Source organism: Indicator indicator, chromosome 1 (genome assembly GCF_027791375.1).
Source record: "Indicator indicator isolate 239-I01 chromosome 1, UM_Iind_1.1, whole genome shotgun sequence".
Lineage (NCBI taxonomy): Eukaryota > Metazoa > Chordata > Aves > Piciformes > Indicatoridae > Indicator > Indicator indicator.
Genome location: NC_072010.1, coordinates 43,109,914 through 43,136,881, shown reverse-complemented (window position 1 = coordinate 43,136,881; position 26,968 = coordinate 43,109,914). Strand labels below are relative to the sequence as shown.

The following is a 26,968-nucleotide window of genomic DNA, read 5'->3' as shown; positions in this document are numbered from 1 at the left end:
TTCAATTTTTTCCACTGGTACAGCAACACTGCACCAACAGGCTAATGAACGGAATAAATCGTTAACCTGTAACCTCATCCAGGCTGCATGCAGTCTATTGTCTGTACTCCTATGATTCAAGCTCTTGTGTTTTCCACTGCTGCTGCCATTTGTTGTTCCGCTTTACTTGTACCCAGTATTACATAGTGGTCTCAGAACCAAAGTGCCAAGGTGAGAAGAACGACACTGAAGAGACCGAAGGAGGTGGTTATGAGGGGTAGTTAGTGACCTGCCGACTTACTTGGACGAGGAAGACTGAAGAAATTCTTTTCCCTCTGTTCTTCACACTGACGGCCCCAGAGCACATCTGCGTCACACGCAGGGGAGGGGGCGGACTGGTGAGAGGCGCTGAGATAGATAGAAAATTGTACGATGAGGACCTTGACAGCCGCACGGGCGTGATTTTCCTTTTTTTTTTTTTTTTCCCTCCTGCGTACGGTATATATAAAGGAGCCGCTTTCCCTCTGTGTCAGCTCTCAGGCTTTGTCATCCCAGATAACTGCAGGCATGGGACTCCCCCGAGAAATGGGATGAGAAGGAGGGAGGTGGAGAGAGGCTTCCAGGTGACTTTTCCCTCTCTGGCTGCACTCGGTCACGGGGCTTCAAGAGACTGAGGAAGAGCCACCTGCCTCCGGCTGTGGCTGCTGCAGCCACCGGTCCTCTTCGGGCTGTAGCTCCACTCACTCCCCTGTTAATCAGATTAGTGCGTCTTCTCAGCCTTCCTCACTCTATTTTCCCTCGCAAGTGCCTGTCTCCCCTGAGAGGTGTCTCTCCCTTTTGCCTCTCTCTCCCTTTTGCCTCCCCCTCACTGATCACCTTGCACTTCTCGTCAGCTCTGGGCATCTCTTCCTCTCTCCTTTCCCTGCTGGGTGTCTGTATCTCCTCTCGGCTGTGTGCATCGCTCTTTCCATCCTCCCTCTCTCTGCACTGGTGTATGCGCGAATCTCTCCCCTCCTGGTAGCTACCACCTCTCGCCCTACAGGCACAGCGCTGCCCGGAGGAACCGCCGCCGCTGCCAGTAGCGGGTCCGCCCCGCGCTGCTGCCGCCGCCGCCCGGCCCTGCCTGGCCGCCGTGAGTCCCGCCTCAGCCTGCGCTTGTCCCCCGCCCGCCGCGGCACCATGTCCGGCTCCGGCAGGAAAGACTTCGACGTGAAGCACATCCTGCGCCTCCGCTGGAAACTGTTCAGCCACCCCTCGCCGGCAGGCGGTCCGGCGGGGGGCGGCTGCTTGCCGCCCGACAGCAGCTTCGAGCACTGGGGGCCCAGCCAGAGCCGCCTGCTGAAGAGCCAGGAGAGAGGCAACAGCGTCTTCTGGAAGAAATCCACCTCCTCCGCCTCCTCCTCAGCGGCCACCACTGCCAGCCCGCCCAACGGGACGCTCTTGCCCGCCGGCAGCCGGCCAAGCGGAGGGCACGGGCTGGGACACGGACACGGGCCGGGGCCGCCGCCGCGCACCGTCTTCTACGTGGAGTCCCTGGAGGAGGAGGCAGAGGCGGTCCCCGGCGGGATGGAGGTGGCCCGCGAGCCCGAGAAGCCCCTGGCGCCTCCGGAACGGGAGGAGGCGCCGGGGGGCTGCGCGGATAGAGGCAGCCGGGCAACAGGTGACGGAGACGGGCACAGGTAGGGACGGGGGCGGCTGTGGCGCAACCTGCGCGGCGTTGGTGGGTCCTGGGGGCAGCGGGGGGTCATGGCCCCGCGGCCATGAAGCGGCTTTCCGGCCGCGGGAGGCGTGGGGGGGGAGGAAATTATGAGGATGGGAGCGCAGGTCTGCAAATGTGCGCGTGTTGTTGCGGCAGGACAGTGGGTCTTGAGGCAGAAGGGCTTCTCCGTCAGAAATGGTAGGGTTTGTAGGTGGAGGGGCTTCCCGCTGCCTGAGGGTTCCGGGAGAGACTGATCAGCCCCAGGGTGCCGCAGGCAGGGGAGGGTGCCCCTGTGTTGCCCATGCCCCGGCCCCGCTGCTATCCTATCTTACCCCTGCCTTGAACTCTGCCCGTGGGGGCTGCCCGGGCACACTTGCCTCCCAAAGCCGACGCTCCGCGCAGGGGATCATCACCACCCAACTTTCTCAGAAGTTTATTAAAATGCTAGCGGGAGGTAATGTTGTTCTGAGTCAATTGTGATACCAGGTGAAAGCTCAAAAGTAAAAACGTCTGCTTTCCTGGAACTCGGTGACTAAACGATGTCACAGCCAGCCTCAGGGTAAAATAAGAATTTCGTTTGTGAGTAATCAATTGAGTAACACCTGAGAAGATGTAAGAACAAGCAAGACACATGCAGGTGCTTGTGTTTCATATGAAGCTTCTGTAATATGGCATTGTTTTTCCTTCTCATCCCCACCTTCCTCTCCCACAGCCCGAAAAGTATTTAAAATCATTACAAGAGCAAAATGTAGCTAACATAGAGCTTTCGGAAATATTCTGAGGATAAAATGCTTCATTGGTTTAACTTTGCTTCTCCCTCACCTCCCCATAGTTGAAATAATTTAATTTCTCTTGTAATTTATTCCTTTGTCTATAGAAAGACATATATAATTCTCTTCATAAACAGAACGATTGTGCTCTTCATATTTAAAGTAAAGCATATGTTATCAAATATTAGATAGGAATGAGCACTGTACATTTCTTTGGATATGTCTGTATATAGACTTGTGCTGGATTTGGCAGTGTTAGGTTGATGGTTAGACTCAATAATCTTGGAAGTCTTTCTGACCGTAATGATTCTATGATTGTGTTTGAGTATGTTAAGCTTTTTCATGGAGTTCTAAAGCATATATTCTATACTTAAAATTCTTCTTTTACTAGTGAGCTTAGTTTGTTTCATAGGAGCTACATCGTTTAAACAAATGTGGAATAGCTGATGAATGACTTAGGGTACATTTTTAAACAAAAAGTAATATTGAAGTTTTCATGAGCATTGAAAGTTACTCTGAACAGCAAAGACGTTTATCATAGGATTCAATGAAAAGTGTTATTGAGATGCTCTATAAAGAGAGGTAAAAATATCTTCAGGCTTTCTGAACTGAATAGAAGAAATTAAAAGCTGACACAAATACAGTCTCATTCTAGATTTTTTTATCAGATGCGTCACTGGTCTGAGAATCTTCAGAGATCTGACAGAAGCTTACTGAATTTTACTGGCACCACTTGATTTGTCTGTAGGAGTTCACTTGTTAGAATGAACTTCCTCATCACATACATACTCTGATAATGTATATCTCATTTATTCTCACCGCTCTTGGTTATTCATAATTTATTCCATGTTCTTCATTCATTGCTACTGGAGGAACACATCAAGTCATCACTGGGTCATCATCTTGTTGAAAGAACATTCCTAAATTTGTTCAGATTTAAAATAATGAAGACAGGGAGAAGCCATTATTAACAAAAAATGCCACACACTGAGATATGAAACTGGTTTAAGATAGTTTGAGTCTGAGACTTTACTTTCTCTTTTTTTTTTTTTTTCATTTAAGAACATTTCATTTACCTGTATGAATTTTGAATGCTATGGCAGGAGTTGGTGAGGTGCTGCAAATTGGCAGTGATGTGCTTGAAAAGTCTTAAGATCCAGCAATCTTCTAATACCTTGACAAATTGTGTCTCACTCCTTTGTAGAAATTAATCTTTCTATAAATGGTACCAACTTCTTTACTTAATTATTACTATAGGATGTTGCTCTGGTTTTGCTGGGACAAAATCACAGGCCAGCCAGGGGCTGCAGGCCAGCAGCAGTTCTGAGTCAGCTAAGACAGCTGGTGTGAGTTGGCTCACAGTTGTATCCTATACCATGAGCATCACACTCAGTATAAAGGAGAAATTGTGCTGTGAAGAGAGGAGTCTCTTGTTTGAGCTTCTGGCTCTTCCTTATCCTGCTTCTCTTCTTCCTTCAGCCTTTGAGGACTGCCTTCCTGGATATTGTGCCTGCTGCACTTTTGCTGGGCTGAGTATAACTACATGTATCTTGTATCGACATTGGTATTAATTTGGCTATTTCATTAAATCCATTTTCATTTCAAACTGTGGGTCTTCTCTCCTTTTCCCGATCTCCCTTCTCTGCTGGCAAGGGGTCCTCGATCTATAGTGTAACTGCTATAATTTAGCCCCAGATAGAGGCTAAACGTGGACAGATATTTAAACTACTTTTCAGTCTGAAATGATAGATCTTGTCAAATACTTAAACAGATGAGTATGTGGAACTTAAGCCTTTAGGCATACACCTTGATGTTTGGTACAACGAGGGTAAAATTGTTAACTTGTGCAATCACAGAATCATAGGGGTTGGAAGGGATGAAGGGACCTACAGTTATCATCTAGTGTTGCTCCTGGCTCTTGTTAGTATTTTGTGTTGTACATATTTAGAAACTAATTTAATAATTTCAGACTGTTTAGAAACTTCTGTGTTTTTTTTTTTTTTTTTTAAATGGTGAGAATTCAGCTTAGGGATATGTTCCAGTACAGACTATATGAACAATACTTCAAATGTTGTAAACAGGAGGTCTCTGGGCAGTATTAGCTAGGAACCCAGTGGTAGAACATTACATGAAGAGCAGTTTGACAAGGTTACTGTAGTGTTATGCTTTGGTTTAATACATTTATTTCTTCTATTAATACGTATACAAGTGAAAACTACATTTTCCTTTTGGCTTCTACTTGGAATCCTTGCATCACCAGAAGCTGTTCATTTGGTGGATTTGTGTGGATGTTTTGTTTTGTTTTTTTTCCCTCCTCATTTCTTCCCTATGTTAGATACATGAATTTTGTACTGGTAACCTTTTCTAGTTGATCCCATCTGCAGAATTCCTGGTTTTGGCTACTTCTGGATTTGTATTTACTCAGTTTTCACACAAGTATATTCTACTTTAATTTATTTTTTGTATGCTTCTAAAGAACATTCTGTCAGGTTAATTGTGCAGATACTTAGACACAATAACTAATGTTATATGGATAGTCCCATTGACATTAAGAAGACTGAAGGGTTAGGCTTCATGTGTGGTATTAATTACTGACATAATGTTCCACATTCCATAATCTCTTTGTACTAACAAATGTTTCACAATGAATCACTAGTGTTAAAGCAGTAGATATTTAAGCATAGGTTGTATTTAGACCTTGTTTTTAGAAGAAAAAACTGTTAGGGGAAAAAAATCTATATAATGAACTTACAATTAAAATTTATAAATCAACCACAAAACACTTGGAAAATACCAGTACTAAGATTTTCTGTATAGCTGCAAGCTCTTATAAGTATAGTGGAGTTTTGTCATGATCCTGATATCTTCTTTTCACATGACTTATTAATCAACCCCCAGCATGTATGGTGTTTACTCACACACAGAGTCAGTATTTTTTTCTTCATTTGTCAGTGAATGGTAGTATGATTTGCTTGCTTCACTGTCCATATCCCATGAAGATGCAATTACTCATGAGCCTTCAGCGCTGTTCATCACTACACTCAGTATGTACCTCACAAACTATTCCTGGGTTTATATTTACAACAGCCCAGTTTTAAAATGGAGTGGTAGAACAGAGGGAAGGATAAAAACAAAGAAGAGCTGATGTCTTAGCACATAGTATTTTTCTCTTGCCAATTTCATTTTTTTCAGTTGCAACTGTAAATAACAAAGCCATTCCACAAACCAGTATGAGACTTCTCTGGCTGTATGCAGGAGGGATGAGAAACACAGAATTCAATTAATGTTTTGCTTAAGAGAGAGCTCCAAGAAGGGTATACTAGATATACCTAAAACACAAAGCAAGCACTGACAGTGCAGAGGTCTTTCATTAAGTATTTGAAGGTGCATCTCCTGAAAGACAGTAAATCCTTACATGGTTTGGTACTCTACAACTGTTGCTATAAAGCAAGATGTTAAAGGACTGAGTACTCAGTGCCCTCCTCACACAGTAGTTTCACACTCATGTCTTGTTTTATGTGAAGAGACATGTAGAAAGAGCATTTTCTACTGTTCTATTGAATTTGTCAATAGGAAGTAAAAAAATTTTGGTACTGGTGGGAATCCAAATGGTTGAAAAGTGAGAACATAATTTTGTAATTCAAACTTTAACTGAGTAATTTGGTTTGCTTGTCTTTATGTTATAAATTGTTTGTATAAGACCATTATTTGATAAGAAATAATAATAATGGTCAGGGTAGAATCAGGCATATAAATGTATTTTTAAACTGTAGAATCAAAACTGTTGAATAAATGGTTATTTTGTATTTTTCTTTCTTATCACACAAATCTTCCATTTTGATGCTTTTCAAGTCTTCCTTCTTTTCTCTTAACAACCTATCTAATCTTATGGTTAGCATGCTGCTATAGAAGGTTGAGTTTCAAACCTGTCAGGATGAGCAACAATTTCAATGCAGCTTTCTAATTTCATGAGAATATATTTTGATAATTTTATAAAACATGAATCGTTATACAAATTTACAGCATGAGTACTTGTTATATTGTTGTATATGTATCTAGCCTCAAGAAGATTCTGGATTCTGGTTTCTAAGTAAATGGACTTTCCTATTTACAGCTTTGACCTTGGTACCTGAGTGTACAGAACGAGAGGAGTCAGGGACATCTTCCTGTGTCTTAGTCTGTCTTGTGAGCTCACACACCTTTAAGTATTTTCTCTACTGAAAGTGGGTGTGGCCTTCCTGAGGTACTACCCTCTTGGTAGTATTTAGATATCAAAATATGAACTGTGGGTACTACTGTGATAGCCAGATCCTAAAATTAGGTGTGATAGATGTCAAATTTATAGCTGCCTGTTTTCTACAGACTTGGCTATCTGATGACTGGCTATGGACCACTCTGTTAGGAATGTAATTTAATGCTAGAGGTGGAATATAACTGCATTTCTAGGTTGTGGAATCAGAAGAGAATAATACACTTGTCTTCAACATGAGCCAGTTTTTCAACTTGATTATAAAACTTTTTGAAATGGTTCTATAACTTTTATGCTTTTATACTTCAGAGTTTCAAAACAAAAGCAGCAGGGCTTATACATAAGAGACCACAGATGGACCTTCTCCAAAGTTTTGATTCATTCACAGAGGGTGTATGTTCTGTGCATGGGACACTAAAGAATCTGTTGATAAAAGTAGTCTCAATCATATTGTTGAGGAAATATTATTTGATTTATGAATGATATGGCAAATATTAATAAAAATATTAATAACGTTATATGAAAAAATTGCCAAAACCGTATTAAACAGGTCTGATGTATGGTTAGAATATATATTTACAGTGGAAATGTACAGTATCTAGGCAAATGTGACAATTTTAACAATTTTGTGCAAAACAGTAGGAATATAACATGGAAAGACAAAATCCCCAGGAGCAAAATGGTGATCGACTACAGGGGAGGGGGGGGCAGGGGGAAACGGGGGACTCAACAAGAGCCATTAAGCCAAAGAGGCAATGAATTAATTACTCACAGCTGATTTGACACCAGTGGGGGGTGCTGCTGCTGTGTATTAGCTGTTGAGGCTTTTGAGGTGCTCTCACACGGCGCTGGCAAGAAGATGCCATGTGGTCTCGGACTGGTCTGGCTTCAGCAGACGGTGGGCGGTTAATGGCACTTCTCGCAATGGCACTTGCTTTGTCCTGGGTAAACTGAGGCATAGTAAATCCTAGTTGCATGGAGAAGCAGGCTTGGCTCCGGCTCCTAAGCCAATGGCTTCTCTAGCTTGCAGTGTATGTAGGCTTGTGGCTTTTATCCCAGGCTCTGGGCACTCGATGTAGAGCAGGGCAACTCAAGGCAACAAGATAGGTTCAGGCAAGGTTTAAGCCAGGTTTGAGCAAGGCAAGGTGACTAGAAATCGGCATGTATATGTATCTTGCCCTGGACTCAATTGGGCCAATAGGGCAGCTGAAGCCAGCACATAGTTATCCAATGAAAAGGGGTTCTGCCAGGCTGTGGCCATAAAAGGCAGGAACATAGACCTTGACAAGGAGGAGCAGTGGCCGGTACACCTGCTCTTACCCCAGAAGAAAACTTGTTTACCAGACATAGTTCTGTCCCCTTTGTTCCTTTTCCCTTGTTACCCCAACTTTCTGCAGGAAGGAGAGTGAGAGGGGGGCCATGTCTAGACACATCAGGCTCTGTCTGGGTTTTGTGCTGGGCCTGTTTGGCCCTACCATGACACACATAACTAAAGAATGTTTGTATATATGGGTAGAATTAAATAACGTTACATGGAAAATCTAGGTTCTGGAATTCCCTGTGACGTCTTTAGCTTTGCTACTTCTAAAACAGCTTTTCTGTTGTGTAGGAATTCTGGTTTTTAACAAAGGACATGTCATTTCACGTGCTGTCATTTCTTTTGTTCACTAGTTGGATGCAGGACCGAAACCTGAGAATTCACTGTATACCCTACTGTCACTTGAACTGATAGAACCTCCTATTGTGATCAGTTATGCTTAGTTTTTTGTGTACTCTCTCTTCAGAAAGGTTGGGGAATATGACAGCTGAAGGAATAGCAGGTCTTCAGAGTCTTCTGCTTGATTTGAGATCATAGTGGGAAGCATGGACCCATGCACTTTTTTTCCTTGGGTTTCCCAGACTTGCTTCCTTTAGTTCCATCCTCTTCTAGATCTTCCCTTAGCTTTTTTTCTCCCTTCCATAGTCTCAAACTATTCCTGACTGTTGTATTCGTCTTCAATTCCTTATCCAGTGTTACTTGATTTTACTGGTTTCTCTCATGATCTGCCTTACTGGTTCACTCACCAGGTTGCATATGCTAATGCAGAACTGTCCATTCTTTCTTGTATGTTGTCCTAGTTACTTTCACAAACCAAGCTCACTTGGTCCTTAGGTCCTTTAGCAGCTTGTCAGACCTCTCATGTTTCTCTGCCACTATTTCCTAACATTAGAATTTCAGTATCTTTTACATTGTCCTCCAGCTTTGCTGTCACTTCTCATGTAATCCTAACAGAATTTCCTGTTTTCTCTCCAGCTGCCAGTTTTGCTGTTTCCCTGACCTACTGCAAAGTTGATGGTACCATTTGCTATGTTTAATGGGTCAGTAAGATACCTAATTTTTGGTAATTCATTCTGTTGGTGATAGGGATTTATCTTACCTCTTTCTTGGATGCAGATTTTAGAATAAGATGAATTGTCTTGCTGACATGCCTATTTCTTTTCATTGAGTATAACAGTAGTCTAAAGTGGATAGTTCAGTGGCTAGTGAAATGTTCAATTTAAATGTTTAATGTTCAGTTAAATTTGAGTAAATGAACATCATTTGAAGTCTACACAACAGAATTAATTGAATCTTGGTATATTTTCATAGCACTACTAAAGAGCATATCTCTCATCTCAGTAAGGGTGCTATTCTGAAACATGGGCCCACTAGAAAGCAGGACTTGACAGCTGCCTTTGTTGTTGCTATCCATGTACTTTAATCGTTGGCTACAAGAAGTTTGTTTGTTTGTTTTTTTCCCCTGCAGACTTATTTTCAAAAATGCATGCAGTGTTTTTCTGGAATGTTTCCAAAAGATTCAACACTAACAAAAGACAGGCAATGGCTAAATTAGTAAAATAGTTTCACAGAATCACAGAATCAACCAGGTTGGAATATACCTCAGAGATCATCAAGTCCAACCTATTACCTAACACCTCCTGACAACTAAACCCTGGCTCCAAGTGCCACAGCCAAGCTTTTGTTGAACACCTCCAGGGATGGTAACTCCACCACCTCCCTGGGCAGCACATCCCACGGCCAATTACTCTTTCTGGGAAGAACTTTCTCCTTACCTCTAGCATAAACTTCCCCTGGCACAGCTTTCAAAAGTATGGTTAAGGGTGACATCAGATAGAATTAGAAAAGGGAAATGCTGTTGACCCTTTCCGTGGTAAAAGCAAAAGCACATATGGAGAAAAACAGTTATTTCTGGAAATTGAATTGATGCTGAATCTTTACATATAGGCCTCCAGAAATACTGACTTCAAATATCTTTTGCTACCCCTCCCCCCTAATAAAAACAATAAAACCAGTTTTGCAGTAATAATACTGTGGACATAGATAGTGCTCTATGTGCACACAGGCCTCTAATCTGTATGGGCTGTGTTTCTTCATTTAAACTATAATACATGGATATGTAAAAAGTGCTTGTGTATACGTATTGTATATGTTTATGCATATACCCATACTTTTAATCTGTAGATTCCTACACAGTTATTAATAAGTTGGTTGACTATCCCATGCTATATTTGTGAGAAGTAAGGCATGCTTAAATAGTATGCATAGAAAAAAAATGGAGCATACCATTGGAATCTGTGCTAAATTCATAAGAATGGTGCTGATACATATAGGTTAACATATTCTTAACATGTGATCATTGCTTTCTAACATCTACTTCTTATCCTTGTGACACTTTTTTTTTTTTAATACTCTGTTGCAAGCAGCTTAAGAGATTGCTCTTTCCTTTTATATCTCAAACTTGCATGTTTTAGGTAAAAACTGCTCTTTAAATATTACGCTATGATGTTTTGTCAGAATTTCCTGGGTTTTCACATTTTAATTTTTTTTCTTTATAATACAAGATTGATGACCTAAAATAATTTATTTGCACTAAGGACATGGCTAGATCTGTTCAAATAAAAGCTTCTGAAAGGAAATCTGTCCTGTGAAAAGTTGAAAATTGCTGCAGTGCCCACTGAAGGATAAGTAACTCACTCATGTGTGGTCATCCTTAGTAATAGTGAAAGAAATCCCCCCAAATCTCCAAACCTAAACTATATCAAAAATACAATTTCAGCAATGCCTGAATGTCTGATTTTTTTTTTTTTCAATTTTATTTCAGGAAGACATAATTTGCCAATAATTTAAGTCAAACAGAGATCCAAAATATTTTAGTATTATGATTTTTTGGTAACACTTTTACTGATTAGAGTTTTGTTTAGATGTTTTTCCTTTAAATCTTTTCCATCTTTTAATTTTTTTCTCAAATGTTAATTTTAACTGTAAGTACAGATTAAAATGTTATCACCACTTAGACCTCTAAAATATTTTGTGATAAAATTAGAGTAAGAAATGGAAGCATTTAGCAGCAGGATAAACAAAAGAATGTAAGTTTCTCCAAAACTCCCACTGGGGTTTATGTGGAAATTTCAATACATACTTCCAATTTATATCAGGTTGTTCTTTCCTGTGGTTTTAATTGACTTCATTAGCTACAAGAAATACTGCATTGTCTGTAATGCATATGACTAGTTGCTTATTTCCTATTTCTAACAAGTCTTCAGTATTTGTACTGGCAATGCTGAGAATTACTGTAAGTTTAAACTGGTTTTACAGTTATATGGTCATAAAAATATATATTCAGAGCATCACAGGTCATCGTCTTGTGGAGCCTGGTTTTCTAAACTTCATTTCTAACCTTGCCTCCTATTTCTTCACTCTCCAGTCCTTTACTGCCTATCTCCCTGTCACATTTCAGCTGTGTCATGCATACTTTTTCCAGCGGTTAGGATCCAGAATCTATCCTTTCACTTACCTAGGCATACCTCATATCCAGACTTTTTTTTTTTTTTTTTTTTTGACTCAGATGGGTTGATGTATTTGGAGCATTTGAAGTAAAAGATTTATTCTGAGTCCTAGGTGCAACTTACAGAAACCAGAAGACATGTACTCCAGCCTTGTGTCTACATGGAAGCTGCTTTCACCTAATTCCAAAGACAGTAATTTACAGGAGTTCATACCAATTATATTTTTCACATTAAAAGTAGTGAATTTAATGAAACAAAATGTAAAATAAAGGATAAGCATGAGTATTTGATTCTCAGAAACAAATCAACAGAAACAGGGAGAGAATATTAAGACTTGGTTCAGTGTTGTATCTGTTCCACGGTTTGAAATTATTTGCTTCAACTTAAAATTGAATGTTAGTAATGAAACATGTAAAATTAGATCTGTTTGAGAATAGGAGAGTTTATGTTTTGATCTTCAGTGTTGTTTTTAACACTTTCCCTTATCTCACTGAGTTTGAGACAAATGTGTTTTTAAAAATTTATTATTTCTTAACCTAAACCAATAATCTTTATCACACTGCACTGAGTTGAAGGCACTTTCTTATTGTCTAGTAAGTGGCTAGGCTTTCTGTGGAATGTGTCACTCATTCTTTTTTAATTTGCATCATTTGACTTTTCTAGTTTTCTATGTCTTATCAACATTAAAATGTTCAACACTTGGATTTGCCTGTCATTTGTTTTTGTCCTTCCTCCCACTGTAACCATATGGAAAAAAGCAACATTGTTTTAACCTCGCTGTATCTTTTTGCTGCTATCATAATGGTGTTCTGCACAAAGCTCAAAGAGGAACCCAAAACCAAATCAAATTGAAGATTACAAAAGATCCTTTTATCTGAATAGGTCTAATAACACATTTAAACCCTCTTTGCTGAATGTAGTCCTAGAACTAAATCCTACATGGGCTCCCACTTCTGTCTAATGATTCTTCAACTCTTTAAGCAATTCATACTTATAAATAGGGTGTAGAAATAAATAGGAAAAGAAAATATAGGATACATACCTAATGTATGGTTTTTGTTGAAACTGTTTCAGAATCTATTATAGTCTGGTAATGAAATTTTCTCAGAACACAGAAATGGTCTTATGTTTCTTACTGTCATAGGACATAGAGAAAGCATGAGAACAGAGTGCATCTGTATTTGTTTGCTATCTCTATTTGTTTGTTATCTGTACTGCCACATATCCTCATACTGCTCTTAGAACTTGCAGAAGTCTGTCTGTGTTTTAGGTAGGTTTATTGCCACTAATTCAAGCCTTCAGGGTGACATAAGGACAAGGAGCAGTGGGATACAAACTAGAAAACAGGAAGTTCCACCTAAGCATAAGGAACAACTTATTTGGGGGTGACGGAGCACTGAAACAAGCTGCCTAGAGATGTTGTGGAGTATCCTTCTCTGGAGATTTTAAAAATCTGCCTAGATGTGTCCTGTGCAGCCTGACCTAAGTGAAACTGCTTCAGTGGGGCAGGGGTTGAACTAGATGATCCCCTGAGGTCCCTTCCAACCACTAACCTTCTGCAGGTCTGTGACTTCACCAATTCCTTCTTACTTTTCTACTTACAAATTTGAGTCTGGAATAATATTAGTATATATCCATTCATTATTAATCTCACGTGTAATGTTATCTTTTTGTCTGCAATTGAATTTCAATCATATGCCTGAAAGATCATTTTTATAAAATGATTTGTCACAGAATTTTATAGTATTTAATCATTGTGCTAAAGGTACACTTTCTGTGTGTAATGTCTCATGGCTGTATTTACGTAAGCTGATTTATTTTTAGTCAGTTTAGTCTTAATTTTTGCTATTACCACAACGATAATCTACAATTTATATCACTTACCTGAAGTTCAAACCAGAAATACTCCAAAAGAAATAAAAATTCCAAAGTAGCACTGGTAAGCACAACTGCGAAATATATAAGATTCAAAATAAGGAAGGAGAGAGGAGAAAGAAGGGGTGAAAGAATAAAAGAATGTGGAATAAGTAATGAACAATACTTCTAATTCTTTTTGGTCTTTTATAGACAGAGACGAGGACTTCAAACTACCATGTTTCAGAAGATTTTTTTTTTTTAAATAGAAAAAACTTCAATAAATAATTGCTTGTTAATCAAATGTGTTGGTGAAGGTAATGTTGATTATAATTAGTCCTCCTAAATGAAGTTTTGCATATCTCTGTTGCTGTTATTTTAATTTAGAAGATTAATGACTTTTGTTTGAAAATATAATAATCTTTGAAAGGATTGAATTTTAGGTGAAAGTGCATGCTTCTGTGTACTGTTCTTCTGGTGTGGAAATGGAATTTATGAAAGCGGCTATAAAAGGGTGTAAGAGGAAAGCCTTGTTCACATGTGAATTAAGAACAATAGTTGTATTGGTTGAAAGTTGTCACATTTCTTTTGGGATCAGTACTTTCATTGTTGTCACTAATGACAATGAAATGAAGCTTATGCTTCAGTGCATAGTAGCTTATATGAGGCAATTTTTTTGTATTTGTGCTGGAAACAGCATTGATAATTCAGGGATGTTCAGTTATTGCTGAGCAGTGCTTACACAGAGCTAAGGCCTGTTCTGCTTCTCACCCCACCACTGTTGTGTGATGGAGCCCTGCTTTCCTGGAGATGGCTGAACACCTGCCTGCTGATAGGTTGTAGTGAGTGAATTAGTTGTTTCGCTTTGCTTCTGTATACTTTACCTACTAAACTGTCTTTATCTCAGCCCACAGGTTTTTGCACTTTAGGTCTTCAGTTCTCTTCCCCCATCCCACTGGTGGGGAGTGAGCAACTGGCTGTGTGGTGTTACAGTTGCCAGATAGGGTTAAATAATGACAGCTTCTTAAAAGTAATGAACAGAACCTTAAAGGATTCAACAGTATGTTAGAGGAGAGAATTAGAATACAAAATAATCTTGAAAAATCAGAGACATCCTCTAAAAAAATGAATATGGAATAGTTCAACTTGCTATCCTGTCACAAAAATAATCAGCAGAGATACCCAGTGGGGTCTAGATAGCAGTTCTGCAGAAGTTTTTCAGTTAGTAAAAAGCAAGTAAATGTGAGTAAACAATGCCATAATGCTGCTAAAATATAACAGTGATATATAAACAGATATATAGAGTTCAAAGCAGCCTTAATTAATTTCTCTGATCAGCTTTGGTTGAGCCTCAGCTTTAATATATTGTCCAGGACACAAGAAATGTATGTATGGTTTGGAGAAATTGAGTGAAAATTCACCGGAATTTTAGAAAACATGTTGTACCAAAAAAGAAAAAAAATTACTATAGGAAATTATTTATTTTGTAATTTTGTTATTTTGATAACAGTATTAAGGTACTCGTCCTATGAAAGTAATGTTGGAAGAGACTTCAAAGATTTATTTCACACAAGACATGAGATAATCAGTAAGAAACTGATTCTACAGATATTGATGCACAGGAATAGATTCCCTGGGAGTGATGTGGATTATTTGATGTTCAGTATTAGAAGAATAGGTTAAACAGGTGCAATATATTTAAGCATGGCAGCCCTTTTGCCTTTAAGTACATTAAATCTTTAACAGAGTCAGTGTCTTTCTATGGAAAGATTGGCTACAGATGCTGACAAAAAGTTAAAAGAAACTTTTTATGCCCATATGAAAAGTTTTTATTGTCCCATTTTTACTTTATTTGAATATATCTTTTATGATGTAAGTATGTCCCTTCTTTAAATTTTGTAGCTTACTCATTTGATTTCCTCTTCCACTGGCGTACTCTGGTGTGCCAGATCTCGTAAATATGAATAACCAAAACCAGTTCCCATCATGTTGGACATTTGATATACGCACGTACTCATATCTTAAAATGCTTTAAAGAAATTATACTAATTGGAAGTAAATGCTAGTACTATTATCTGTTCTTTTAAATCGGAATACTGAAGCAAAAGTAACTGAATCATAAAGTGAAACTAGCTGCTTTGAGTTTGAGTCCTTAAAGGTGAGATCCTGTATTTTCCTCAAAGAAACTCATCTACAGTAATAAGAATGAAATTGAAGTGTATCACCAAAACTTCTGTTTGATTCCTCAAACTCTAAAAATTTAATTACATGAAGTTCAGTGTGTGCCTTTTTGTGCACAGTCTTCATTGATATCTTCCTAATGAGCCCATTCAGTGTCATATTTCTCATTAGAGCATACTAAAAAGATTGTGGAAAGTTAAGTTTTTTTAAATTATTATTTCCAGAAACAAATAGTGATTCATATACAAAATAAAGACTTAAAAGTAGTTTTGTATAGTTTCCTATAATAGCACTAAACATTGTTCTGTGGTACCATGTGTCTCTCTACTATCTAAGCTGCTATGTTGATTTTTCTACAGGTGATGCTGTTTTCAGGACAGGCTTCAATCGATACTGAAGCTCAGAGTTGAAACAAGATTTTTTGATGTGCTAGGCTCATAATCCTCTCATAATAAGAGACTACATGGCATTAAGAGTGTAACTCACAAGGAGATCACTGAAGTATCCTGTTTCCTTTATAGTGATGATAGGGAATTATGTAGCAAAAAAAATAAGGTAGAGAGTAATTAAAGGAAGGAATTTACCTTATGTTATGGATGCTTTTCTAAGAGGCTTCCTTTTGAAGGATAAATTCATTGCAAGGTTTCTTTCCAAATTTCAGTGATTAAGAACTGATAGGAAGGTTTCTTACATCTTTTGTCTAGTATTGAAATTAATTCCCCTGTACACGACACAAGAACATAAAAACATTTTGAAAAGATCAGTGAAAATGTTCAAGATAAACTAAAAAATAATAAGATTAATCTCAAGAATGAATCTTGGAAAGAACTCTCTCTTTTTTTTTTTTCTCCTGCAGGCTAATTGTTATATTACAACAGAGGTGTATCTAGGCATATGTTATTTTACAAAATGGAATTAAATAACTTCCCTCTTTAGGAAGTTGTTTTTCTCTCTTGCCTGTTTGTGTAGTCTAAACAAAGCCACCCATAATTACTGTGCTGTAGGAAAAGCTCAAATATACTTCAAGATTTTAATATGCTAACATAAAAAGGAAAGAAAACAAAATTAAAACAGCAGTTGAAGAAAACCCAACAAAACAACAAAAAATACCCCAACCTACCCAACAGATGGTTTGTGCATTCTGTTACAACCAGATGATAGGTGCTCCGACTAGTATTATGCAGATAATGTTTGTTGGAATTTTTGAAGAAACTATGGTTATGGCTTAAATTAAGCAGAAAAAGGTCAGTATGTCTTCTTTTGTATTAAAATTTGAAGAATCTGCATATTTAAGCATACACACTGCTGTATGTTTCTGTGTATATAAATATAGACAAACAAGCTGGGAAACCAGGAACAGTGCTAATTTCTGAAGATACTATTGTCTCTCTAGTCAAATGTCATGTTTTGATTATATGTCCCAAACTGCTGTCAGGGTCACAACACTGTGCTAAGACTTACATTTCTGCACATTGGAGCTTATCGAAATGCTAAGTATATGTGTCCCAGTTTCCCACTGCTTTGTATTTCCTTTTATATTTCTTCATTCTTCCTGGAAAATAGAGAAATAATGATACTGCCTGTATTTCTTCATTTAAATACTACACTGTAGTCGAGTTCAGAAAAATGCATTTCCCCTTTGCATGCAGGTGAAACTTAGTTTATCTGAGTTTTCTTACTATTACTGTAACAGACAAGACTGAATTCCAGCAGCCTTTCAGAGTAAGCAGTGAATGTAATTACTCCTTTCCACTTCTGTAGATGTTTTTCTCTACAGGAACAGAACACTTTTTAAAAATGTAAGTTAAAATTTGAACTGAACAAACACAAACCTCATGTCACAATGCAGTAGTAGGGTTTCAGAATATGAAAACTTGATCTAAAGCTGATCTGATACAAAGATAATTGATCTCTGCCCCTCCTCCCCCCAAAAAAATTCTTGATGGCTCTTCCTGTAAATGATAGTGTTCCTTTGCTATGCAGATTTTCAGAAAATACTGTGAGAGTAGGTGCATTTTTGTGATATTTTTTTGTTAAATTTCTCTATAACATTAATCTTCTTTATTTAAACTTCTAGACAGAGTTGAAGTTTGGAAAATTTCCACATTGCACTGTAGAATTTTCAAAACATTATTAGGATTTGTAATTGGAAAACCAAAATACATCCTACCAGAAATCGAAAGTAAGAGCTTAAGAATTAAATCTTTGACAGCTCCAGTAATTTTATTCTTGACAACTTTTTTTAATATTTGGAAATCTTTTTACTGTGACCAGTCATCTATTACTATGTTAAAAACATATTTCCTGTCAATTGAAATCTTATGGTTCGTTCTATAACAAATGATAACAGAGGATAATAACCAATTTTTTTTTCAGTGCTGATGTGCTTTATCTTTGAAATGACTTCTCATGCTGATGTGTGTGATATTGTCGGATTTCAACAGGGGCAAATGTAGAGTCATGCACCTGGGAAGGAAAAACCTCATGCATCAGGACAGTTTAGGGGTTGATCTGCTGGAAAGCAGCTCTGTGGAGAAGGACTTGGAAGTCCTAGTGGACAAGAAGTTAACCATGAACCACCAATGTGCCCTCAACCAATGGTATTCTGGGGTACCTTAAGAAGAGCATAGTCAGCAGGTCAAAGGAGATTCTTCTCCCCTCTGCTCTGCCCTGGTGAGGTTGCTGCTGAAGTATTGTGTCCAATTCTGAGCTCCTGTCTTCTTACAAGGAGAGGCTGAGAGACCTGGGGCTGTTTAGCCTGGAAAAGAGAAGGCTGAGAGGGGATCTTATAAATGCATATAAAAATCTAAAGGGTAATAGAGGTTTTCAGGATGGGGCTGAGCTCTTTTCAGTGGTGACCAGTGGTAGAACAAGGGGCAGTGGGTACAAGCTACAACACAGAAGGGTTTCACTTGAACTTAAGAAGAAAATTCTTTCTTTGGTGGGTGCCATAGCACTGGATCAGCCTGGCCAGAGAGGTTATGGAGTCTCCTTCTCTGGAGACTTTCAAAACCTGCATGGGCGTGTTCCTATGCAACATGATCTAAGCATACCTGCTCTGGCAGCGGGGTTGGACTAGAGGACCTCTGGAGGTCCTTTCCAACCCATGCCGTTCTAGGATTAACAAGAATGCTTTCTAAATGAGTCCTTTGTACATCAAATTCCTTTTAGGCTTGTTGGAGGTGTAATGGGCACTAAAATGTGTTAAAAGTGATGGATGAAATAAATTTCTGTGTATACAATGTGGTCCTTCTATTCTAATTCAGTTCATAGTGGAATATTTGGTGTTTCTTTTTTGTACACAAAAGCAGAGATAAATGTGGCTTTTCCATGAAAACATTTTTGTAAGAAAATGCTGTTTTGTGGGGGGGAAAAAAACCCACAAAACCAAAAAAATCCTAGGAAACAAAAAAATCAACAAAGCAAAACAAACAAAAAAAAGGCAAACCAAGCAAACAACAACCCCCACCAACCAACCAACCAACCAAAAAAAAAAAAAAAAAAACCAACCAGAAAACAACAGTGGGAAGGAGTGATTCAGCTGCATGATAAATGTATTTAAAATGAATGATTAGGGAGATTTTAAAAATTATGGAGACATCCTGTATGGCATATGAACAAAAGAACTACAGGGTCATTTTTAAAAGTATTTTTGTTTCAAAGATCATAATTAGTTAAAAAGCCTGAAGAGTGTTACAGAAACTAATACTAAATGATTCAATGTATTGAATTGAGATGATTAGGACTAATTTTACTGATTTTTAAAGCTAATTTATTCATGCATTTTTGAATTCTGAAATAAGGCTCTGTCTGCATTGTCAGGCCCTTGGAAAATTGCTAATTACAAAATCCCATCAAATGGTTGAAGAGGTGGTTACAAGCTTACTACAAGATGGAAATATATTTTTGTTATTGTTTCTGAGATCACAGATCCTGTTTGGGGAAATCAGCCACCATATGAAAGTTTTTAATATGTATACTTTGGTAAGTTTTTCTCTGTCTAGTTGTCTCACTTCAGTAATTACTAGTTTTTAGTCTCCTGCATTTAAACATACTGGGTATGTCGTTGGAAACTGCCAAGAATTTAAATGACAATCAGTTTTAGATAGGTAAACTTTAGAGTTTTCCTTGCCTTTTCAAAAAAATATGCTGAATTAGTCTTATATTAAGGCTTATAGCTTACTATAAACATAATATTTTGACCTTATTTTCCATTACTGCTGGTAAAACTTAAAAAGATGTAGTGACAAAGGGGAATGAGCTATAACATATAAGAAAAAAAAGAACAAATTATTTTTGTTAAGAGCTTAATAGGGGCAAAAGTCCCAGTGTTACTCTTCTAAGCTTTTTGTGACATGCTGTGCGTTGTCCCAGCTGTATTACCTTTTAAAATTGCATTTGTTTTTTAATCTGTACATTGCCCTAGCAATTAATTTCTGAGACTAAAAGAACAATTCTTAGGTGTTACACTTAGAAAATTTAAGAGAAAATGCATACAAGCAAGAAGAAAAGAACTAATTTTTTTGTAACCCTCTTCAGACTAACATAACTTTAGTTAGTATTATTTTTGTTTATTTGTCAAATCCAAAACGTTTTAACAACTTTGCCAAATTTTCTTTGCTAAATCAGTAGTCACTGAGCATTGATGAAACTATTTTAGCCTTGTTTTTACAGACAGGCATTTGTTTAATAGTAGGACTTTGTCCAGTTTAATTTTAGTCATCAAAAAAAAAAAAAAAAAGGACATCTAGTCCAGTAGTCATCTAGCTAGCCTAATGGACTCAACAGTTGAATAACTTAACTGAACAAACAAGATGTGGTGTGTGCTGCACAATGTGAGTCACAGAATCAATAAGGTTGGAAAAGACCTCAAGGATCAAGTCCAACCTGTCACCCAAGACCTCATGACTACTAAACCATGTCATCAAGTGCCACGTCCAATCTCCTCTTGAACACCTACAGGGATGGTGACTCCACCACCTCCCTGGGCAGCACATTCCAACATCTAACAACTCTCTGTAAAGAACTTTCTCCTCACATCGAGCCTAAACTTCCCCTGGTACAGCTTGAGACTGTGTCCTCTTGTTCTGAGGAAGTATAAAACAAAAACCTGAATAGCTACAAAGGAAATGTGAATGGCTCCTGTCATTATGGTAGTTTAATTATTTTTACTTTATAGCTACATCAGTTTAGGAGCATTTGCAGGGGCAGTTACTGTATGTCAACTGACAAACATTAATAAAGAAGGATGACTCAGGGAACTATAGACCAGTCTAGTGACCTTCTATGACAAGGTCATGACATTAATGGATGAAGGCTGAACAACTGATATCATTTACCTGGACCTGAGCAAAGCCTTTGACACTGTCCTGCACCACATCCTGGTCTCCAAGCTGGTGAAGTCTGGGTTTGATGGATGGACCATTCAGTGGATAAAGAACTGGCTTGATGGCTGCACCCAAAGAGTGGCTGTCAATGGGTCCATGTCCAAGTGGAGGCCAGTGAGAAGTGGAGTCCCTCAGGGATCAGTCCTGGGACCAGTCTTGTTCAACATCTTTGTTGGTGACATGGACAGTGGCATTGAGTGCATCCTCAGCAAGTTTGCTGACGCCAAGCTTTTTGGTGCAGCAGATGTGCTGGAGGGAAGGGATGGCATCCAGAGGGACCTTGACAGGCTGGAGAGGTGGGCACAAGCCAACCTCATGAGGTTCAACAAGACCAAATGCAAGGTCCTGCATCTGGGTCGAGGCAATCCCAAGCACTGATATAGGCTGGGCAGTGACTGTCTGGAGAGCCAGTGTCAGGTAGTGATAGGATTAGGGGGAATGAAAAAAAATAGAAATGGGTAGATTCAGATTGGATGTTAGGAAGAAGTTTTCCACCATGAGGGTCGTGAGACACTGGAACAGGGTTGCCCAGGGAAGTGGTAGAAGCCCCATCCCTGGAGGTATTTAAGGCCAGACTGGATGTGGCTCTGAGCAACCTGATGTAGGGTTGTTTACAGATGTTTGTTATTTTGTTAACTTAGAAGATTTTCAGATCTAAAGCTGAACTTTCATTTTGGTAAAGGAAATAGTATGTAGGAAGAAGCATTTTTAGGTTCTCACATTAAAAAGAAAGCAGGATTACAGTTTTTGGGTGAGAAATCATCACTGAGATTGAGTATCTCAATTTATTGTATCCTTTTACATTTTGATTACTTATTTTGGTGTGTCTGTAAAAAAACGTACTTTAAGCTATGGTTCAGATGGCATATATCAGATGTCTACAGTAATACGGAATGAATCATACTTCAGAAGTGCTTAGATTTGTACAGGGTCCATCCTGTTTCCATAAAGGTTCTCTGTATGTAGAATAATGTAGAATAGTCTGGGGTAAGACAGAATCTGAACTGTAGACTTTTAATATGTGCTCATTACTAGGAAGGCATTCCATGCCTTATCAGCTTAACTTAAAATGATAGAGTTAAGAGAGAATAAGTATGCTTTTGTAACAGTAGAAGTAAAGAATTTTTATGTCTTTCACATGTAGACTTTGTTACTTGAAAGTACAACTCCTAGTACAGAAAAGAAATTCGGATAAAGATGTATCTCCATGTACAGTGAGCTCTAAGCAAAATATGATAGAAAAAAACTGCACAGTACAGATTTTTCTAATGAAAATTTTATAAACAAAAACAACTATACAAAATTAAAATTTCAGAAGGTAAATACAGTTTTTAAAGTTACTGTTGCAATTTGAGGTGATATTTGCAATCCAGTGCACATTTATTTACCTATGGAGAAGTAAAACAAACAAACAAACAAAAAACCCGAAACCAAAATCCAATAAAACCAAACCAAAATAAAGGGTTGTTTGTTTTTATTTAATGTAGGTTGTGGTGGGTTGAAATTCCCCTCCTAACATTAACTTCATCAGACTAGCTCAGTTTATTTACATTCTTACTACATTCTGCTCAGTATCTGTGAAAGTTTTTTTCAAGGCATAGCACCAGTACATAGGTGAATGTAGATATTTCTGCCGTTTGAATTATGTTTCAGTGTGCTTAAGAATTGCATGTGGGATTTTCATATAGAGATGTATTTTGGAGATATTGAATGGGAATTTCTGAATTCAATCATAATGCATGCCAGTTGAGGCCCAATCTTACAATTCTACTGCTAATTTTGACTAAAATATTTCTGACCTCTAATGACGAGTAGCGCCTGATAAAATTTTAGGACAGGTCAAGACCAAGTATTTGAAAGTTTAAAAAAAAAGTTTGCTAGCTATTTTGATTTAATTGAAGATTGTTTTAATTTTTATTTGTTACACATTTGCCAAAAATCTGTTTAGCATGAGGGAAAAAACAATCAGCAAAGCATTGCTGTAAAGCAATGATGTAATAAAATGCATATTTCTTTCCATTTTGGTAAATATACTTGCTTTCATTTAAACAGATCTTACTGCAACTTCAACTCTTAATATTTTATAACCTTAAACCTCATAAAATTTTAACTCTGCTATAAAAGTTTAATACATCAGCTGAAGATAGTTGCTGAATAAGAATGTTTTGAAAGGGGTTCTTTAACACAAAGAATAAAGCATTGAAGTAATCAGTGAATATTTCGTGCTACAAGGACCAGCTTCAGTGTCAACCTTCATTTTTTTGACAAAAGGACTATCAAAAAGTTAGATATAACCTTTGGAACAGGTTACTCGACTAATACCAAGTATAGAAGCATAAGAAATGTTTGCAAGCTTTTGTGGTTGTAGTATGCATGTTTCTTATGTCGATTAGAAATACCATCACTTGGGGATAAGTGTATTTTGAAATGTCCACTGGCAAAAGCTTTACCCTCCAGAAAGTATTTTAAAGGAAGATAAATACGGGGAAAATGATTGATACATCTTTTATATTGATGTTTTCACAAACCGCATTTTGTGGGAGTTAAATACTACCAGTTGAACTAATTTTCAGTTAATTCTAAATGCCTATACTTATTTGGCCACAGTGGTCTCGCTAAAATTAAAACCCAATATGATGAATGGTGACATCGTCTCCAGAAAGTTCTTAGAAAATCTGTCATCTAAGGAATCATTGCTGAGACCAAGAACATTTGTTCATTGCTGGATGGGGTAGTTCAGTTATGTAAAGTTCTGCCAGCCTCAAGTAGACTGCTTAAAGCTATGTTTGGTGGTCCTGTATTAAGAGACCACCAATAATTAGACAAGATTAATACTATAACTGATAGCTACCCAATATTTGTGTCCAGTCCTCAACTCAGATATAGGCTGCTCAAGAACTGAAATGAGGGACATTTTATTTCCATATGCCTTTTCTTTACTTCCTCTTCATGCCCTAGTTGCTCTGTACTTTACAGCAGTGTGAAATACAGGTCACCTTTCAGCTGACTACACAAATTGTGGCAAGCATTAATATAAAGGAGAGCTGTATTCAGAATAAAAGAAACAACTTCCCAAATGGTCATTCCTTCTTTCTTTCTCTGTTGCCTTTTTACTTTTTTTCTCCTTTTTCTTGTCATTCCACAACATGAAGCTATATTACTGTCATCATCTCATAAAAATACTACTTCATGAACTGCAAACGTAGTAAAAATCACTGGTCATGCCAAATGACTCGTCAGTCTTTCCTATTAAGTCCACATAAGGAGTGTTCCATGCACTGTGCTGTACTGAAGTGTAAAAGAATATAGCCTCTGCAAGAAGTATACTGCTAATCTTTCCCACAAGTAAATCAGGCAACCATGAATTATCTTCCTCTTTAAGACTATTCATAAAGTCTCTACTCAGTAGAGTTTTTTTGTGGAGACCTAAATAGCCCAAATTACCGGAACTCTGCACAGCTTCTATGTACTAGTTCTTTTATAATGGCCTGGCTCTAATTTCCTTGCATGCAAATTTTCATGGGGACTTTGAGAATGTTTGGTTCAATAAAATTACATTAAATTGACCCTTCTTTTTACATCTGGAAGGTGTGGAATGGAAAACATTACCTATAACTGACTCACTAAAGGAATACACAGTGCAGGCAAGACAGAATAGGGGATCACAGGATGTCAGGGGTTGGAAATGAAAGCTGAAACAAATCACTATGACATCATCTTTTTTGAGAAGTTAAAGACAAAAATGCGTTGCTAGATCAAAAATCCCAGCACCTGATTTACGAAGGAGCTGCTAACATATATCAGCATAAGGGAAGAGTATCAAATACTTTACTAGATTTCTTAAGAAAATGAAAATTATCCTCAACAAATCCAGAATTTTCTTCTAAGTGGTAATAGTTTAGAGCCTATTGTTTGTCATGTGTGGGGATTAGTTTCCATTCTCCTTGGGTCTTACCACCACTGAGTTTAATCTACTTTTATTATAATTCAGATGTATTACGCAGTTATTCAGAAACATGAGATCTTTCTTACACTGCTATGATCAAGTTAAAACTGGTTATCCTTAATAATTTGGATAGAAGATTTCAGATGCTCATTTTACTTGGGTAAATCATTAAAAACAAACTCGGTAACAGATTATTCAGGGATGCCTCTGTAGAGGTCTCTTCATTATGAAAAATGACCAGTCATTCCAATCCCTTTTCTGTTTTGGTACTTATTAATTCGTTAAAGGTCTTCCTCATTTAAAACATGACAGGTTCTTTTGGAGGCTTTGATAGGAGAACTTAACAAATTTTAATTGAAAATAGAGTACATATTGCTTATGTCATATTCACCTACTTGCTGGTTCCTTCACATGACTCATCTAAAAGTAGAATTTCTTCCATGGAAGCCAGTTTGGGATTTCCAAATGTGTCTTACGTATTCAATGTATATATGAATGTTGCTCCTTATTTTATTTTTATATCAATTCCCCTATAGTAGAATTCATACAATAGCTAGACTTCTTTGTAAAGTTGGTGTTAGAGCAGTAGTTTCTGTCCATCAGTCCAGTACCAAATTTTATTTAAGTCATAGCTTATACTACAGAACTAAGAATTTCAGCAGTTTGCTAGGAATTTAATAGAAATTTAGTGCGTGAAGAACAAATTATCCAAACAATCCAGACAATTTATCATTTTCTATTTCAGAAATTTATTCCAGAACCTTTCCTTCTAGCAATATCATTTTGTGACTACCTGTCAGATTTTGCTTCCAGTAAAAAGAATACATCTGGTGAGAGAACCAGCATGTATTCCTCTGTGATTGAACTCTGTTGTAAATAGAAAATGAGATAGGATATATGAAAAAAAACAAACAACAAACTCAAAAAGAGATGCATAAGATTTTTTTTCATATTTTTAAAACTTTGATAAATGAATATTTTTGTGCAGTTTCTTTTTGAGTATGATTTGTTCTTTCAGCGTGTGCTTAGAATATTTCCCTGCTACAGCTATCATATGTATTTCAAATTAGTCTCAAAAAGCCCATCATGAACAAACCAAAAAACAAAACAGGCATGCAATTACATAAAACTGAAAGATTGTTCAATTCTTAACTTCTTAAGGCCAGATTGGATGGGGCTTTGAGCAACCTGGTGTGGTGGACGGTGTCCCTGCCCAGGGCAGGGGCTTTGGAACTAGGTGATCTTTAAAATGCTTTGGCAACCCAAACCATTCTATGAGTATTACTGTTATTTTGTCAAGCTTGTTCAAATGCATCAAGGAATAGCAGTTCATAATAAACAGGAATAGATTTTTTTTTTCTATCATAGTGAATATACAAAGCAAAGTGAGAAATATGATAAAAATAAACCCAAACATGTTTTTTTGTAGAAATACATAATTATGAAATTAATTATTTAATTTGTTATCAGATGTTTAGTAATGATTGTTAAAAGGTCAGCCTGTAGCCTCATGCCTTCTTTAGTGCTAGGAAATATTGGGACATCTCACAGACCTTTGATGGTCAGTGGTGAAACTCGTTTGAGCTAATGAAGTTTTAGCATTTAATTACATAAGGAAATTATTAGCTTCTTCAAAATTTTACATTATTATTATAGAATTATTTTATTTGGAAAAGACATAAGATTATTGAGTCCAGCTGTTGACATAATACCACCATGGCCACTAAAGCATGCCCTGAAGTGTCATATCTACACTTCTTTGAACACAGCCAGGGACAATGACTCCACTGTCTGCCTGGGCAGCCTATTCTAATGCCTTTCAGTCAACCTCTGGTGCAGCTGGATCCCATTTCCTCTCATTCTATCTCTTTATACTAGGGAGAAGAGATAGAGTACCACCTCACTACAGCCTCCTTTCAGATAGTTGTAGAGAGCAATGCTGTCTTCCCCTAGTCTTGTCTTATCCAGACTAAAGAATCCCAGTTCCTTAACAAAACATCTTTTAGAATGGAAGAGCAGAAGAGAGGGAAAGAGGAGTCCTTTAAGTGCTATTTAAATGTTCTTAGCATTTGATTG

The 26,968-nt window shown here is 37.8% G+C and overlaps 1 protein-coding gene across 2 annotated transcripts in view; it reads left to right on the top strand.

Annotated features, from left to right (window-relative positions):
• The first annotated feature begins 1,158 nt into the window (after positions 1-1,158).
• KLHL1 (kelch like family member 1) overlaps positions 1,159-26,968 on the top strand; it is a 223,834-nt gene continuing 198,024 nt past the window's right edge. For both annotated transcript variants that reach the window (XM_054381796.1, XM_054381787.1), the window contains exon 1: positions 1,159-1,658. In XM_054381796.1, coding sequence (XP_054237771.1) covers positions 1,159-1,658 — 500 coding nt within the window. The remainder of the gene's footprint in view (positions 1,659-26,968) is intronic.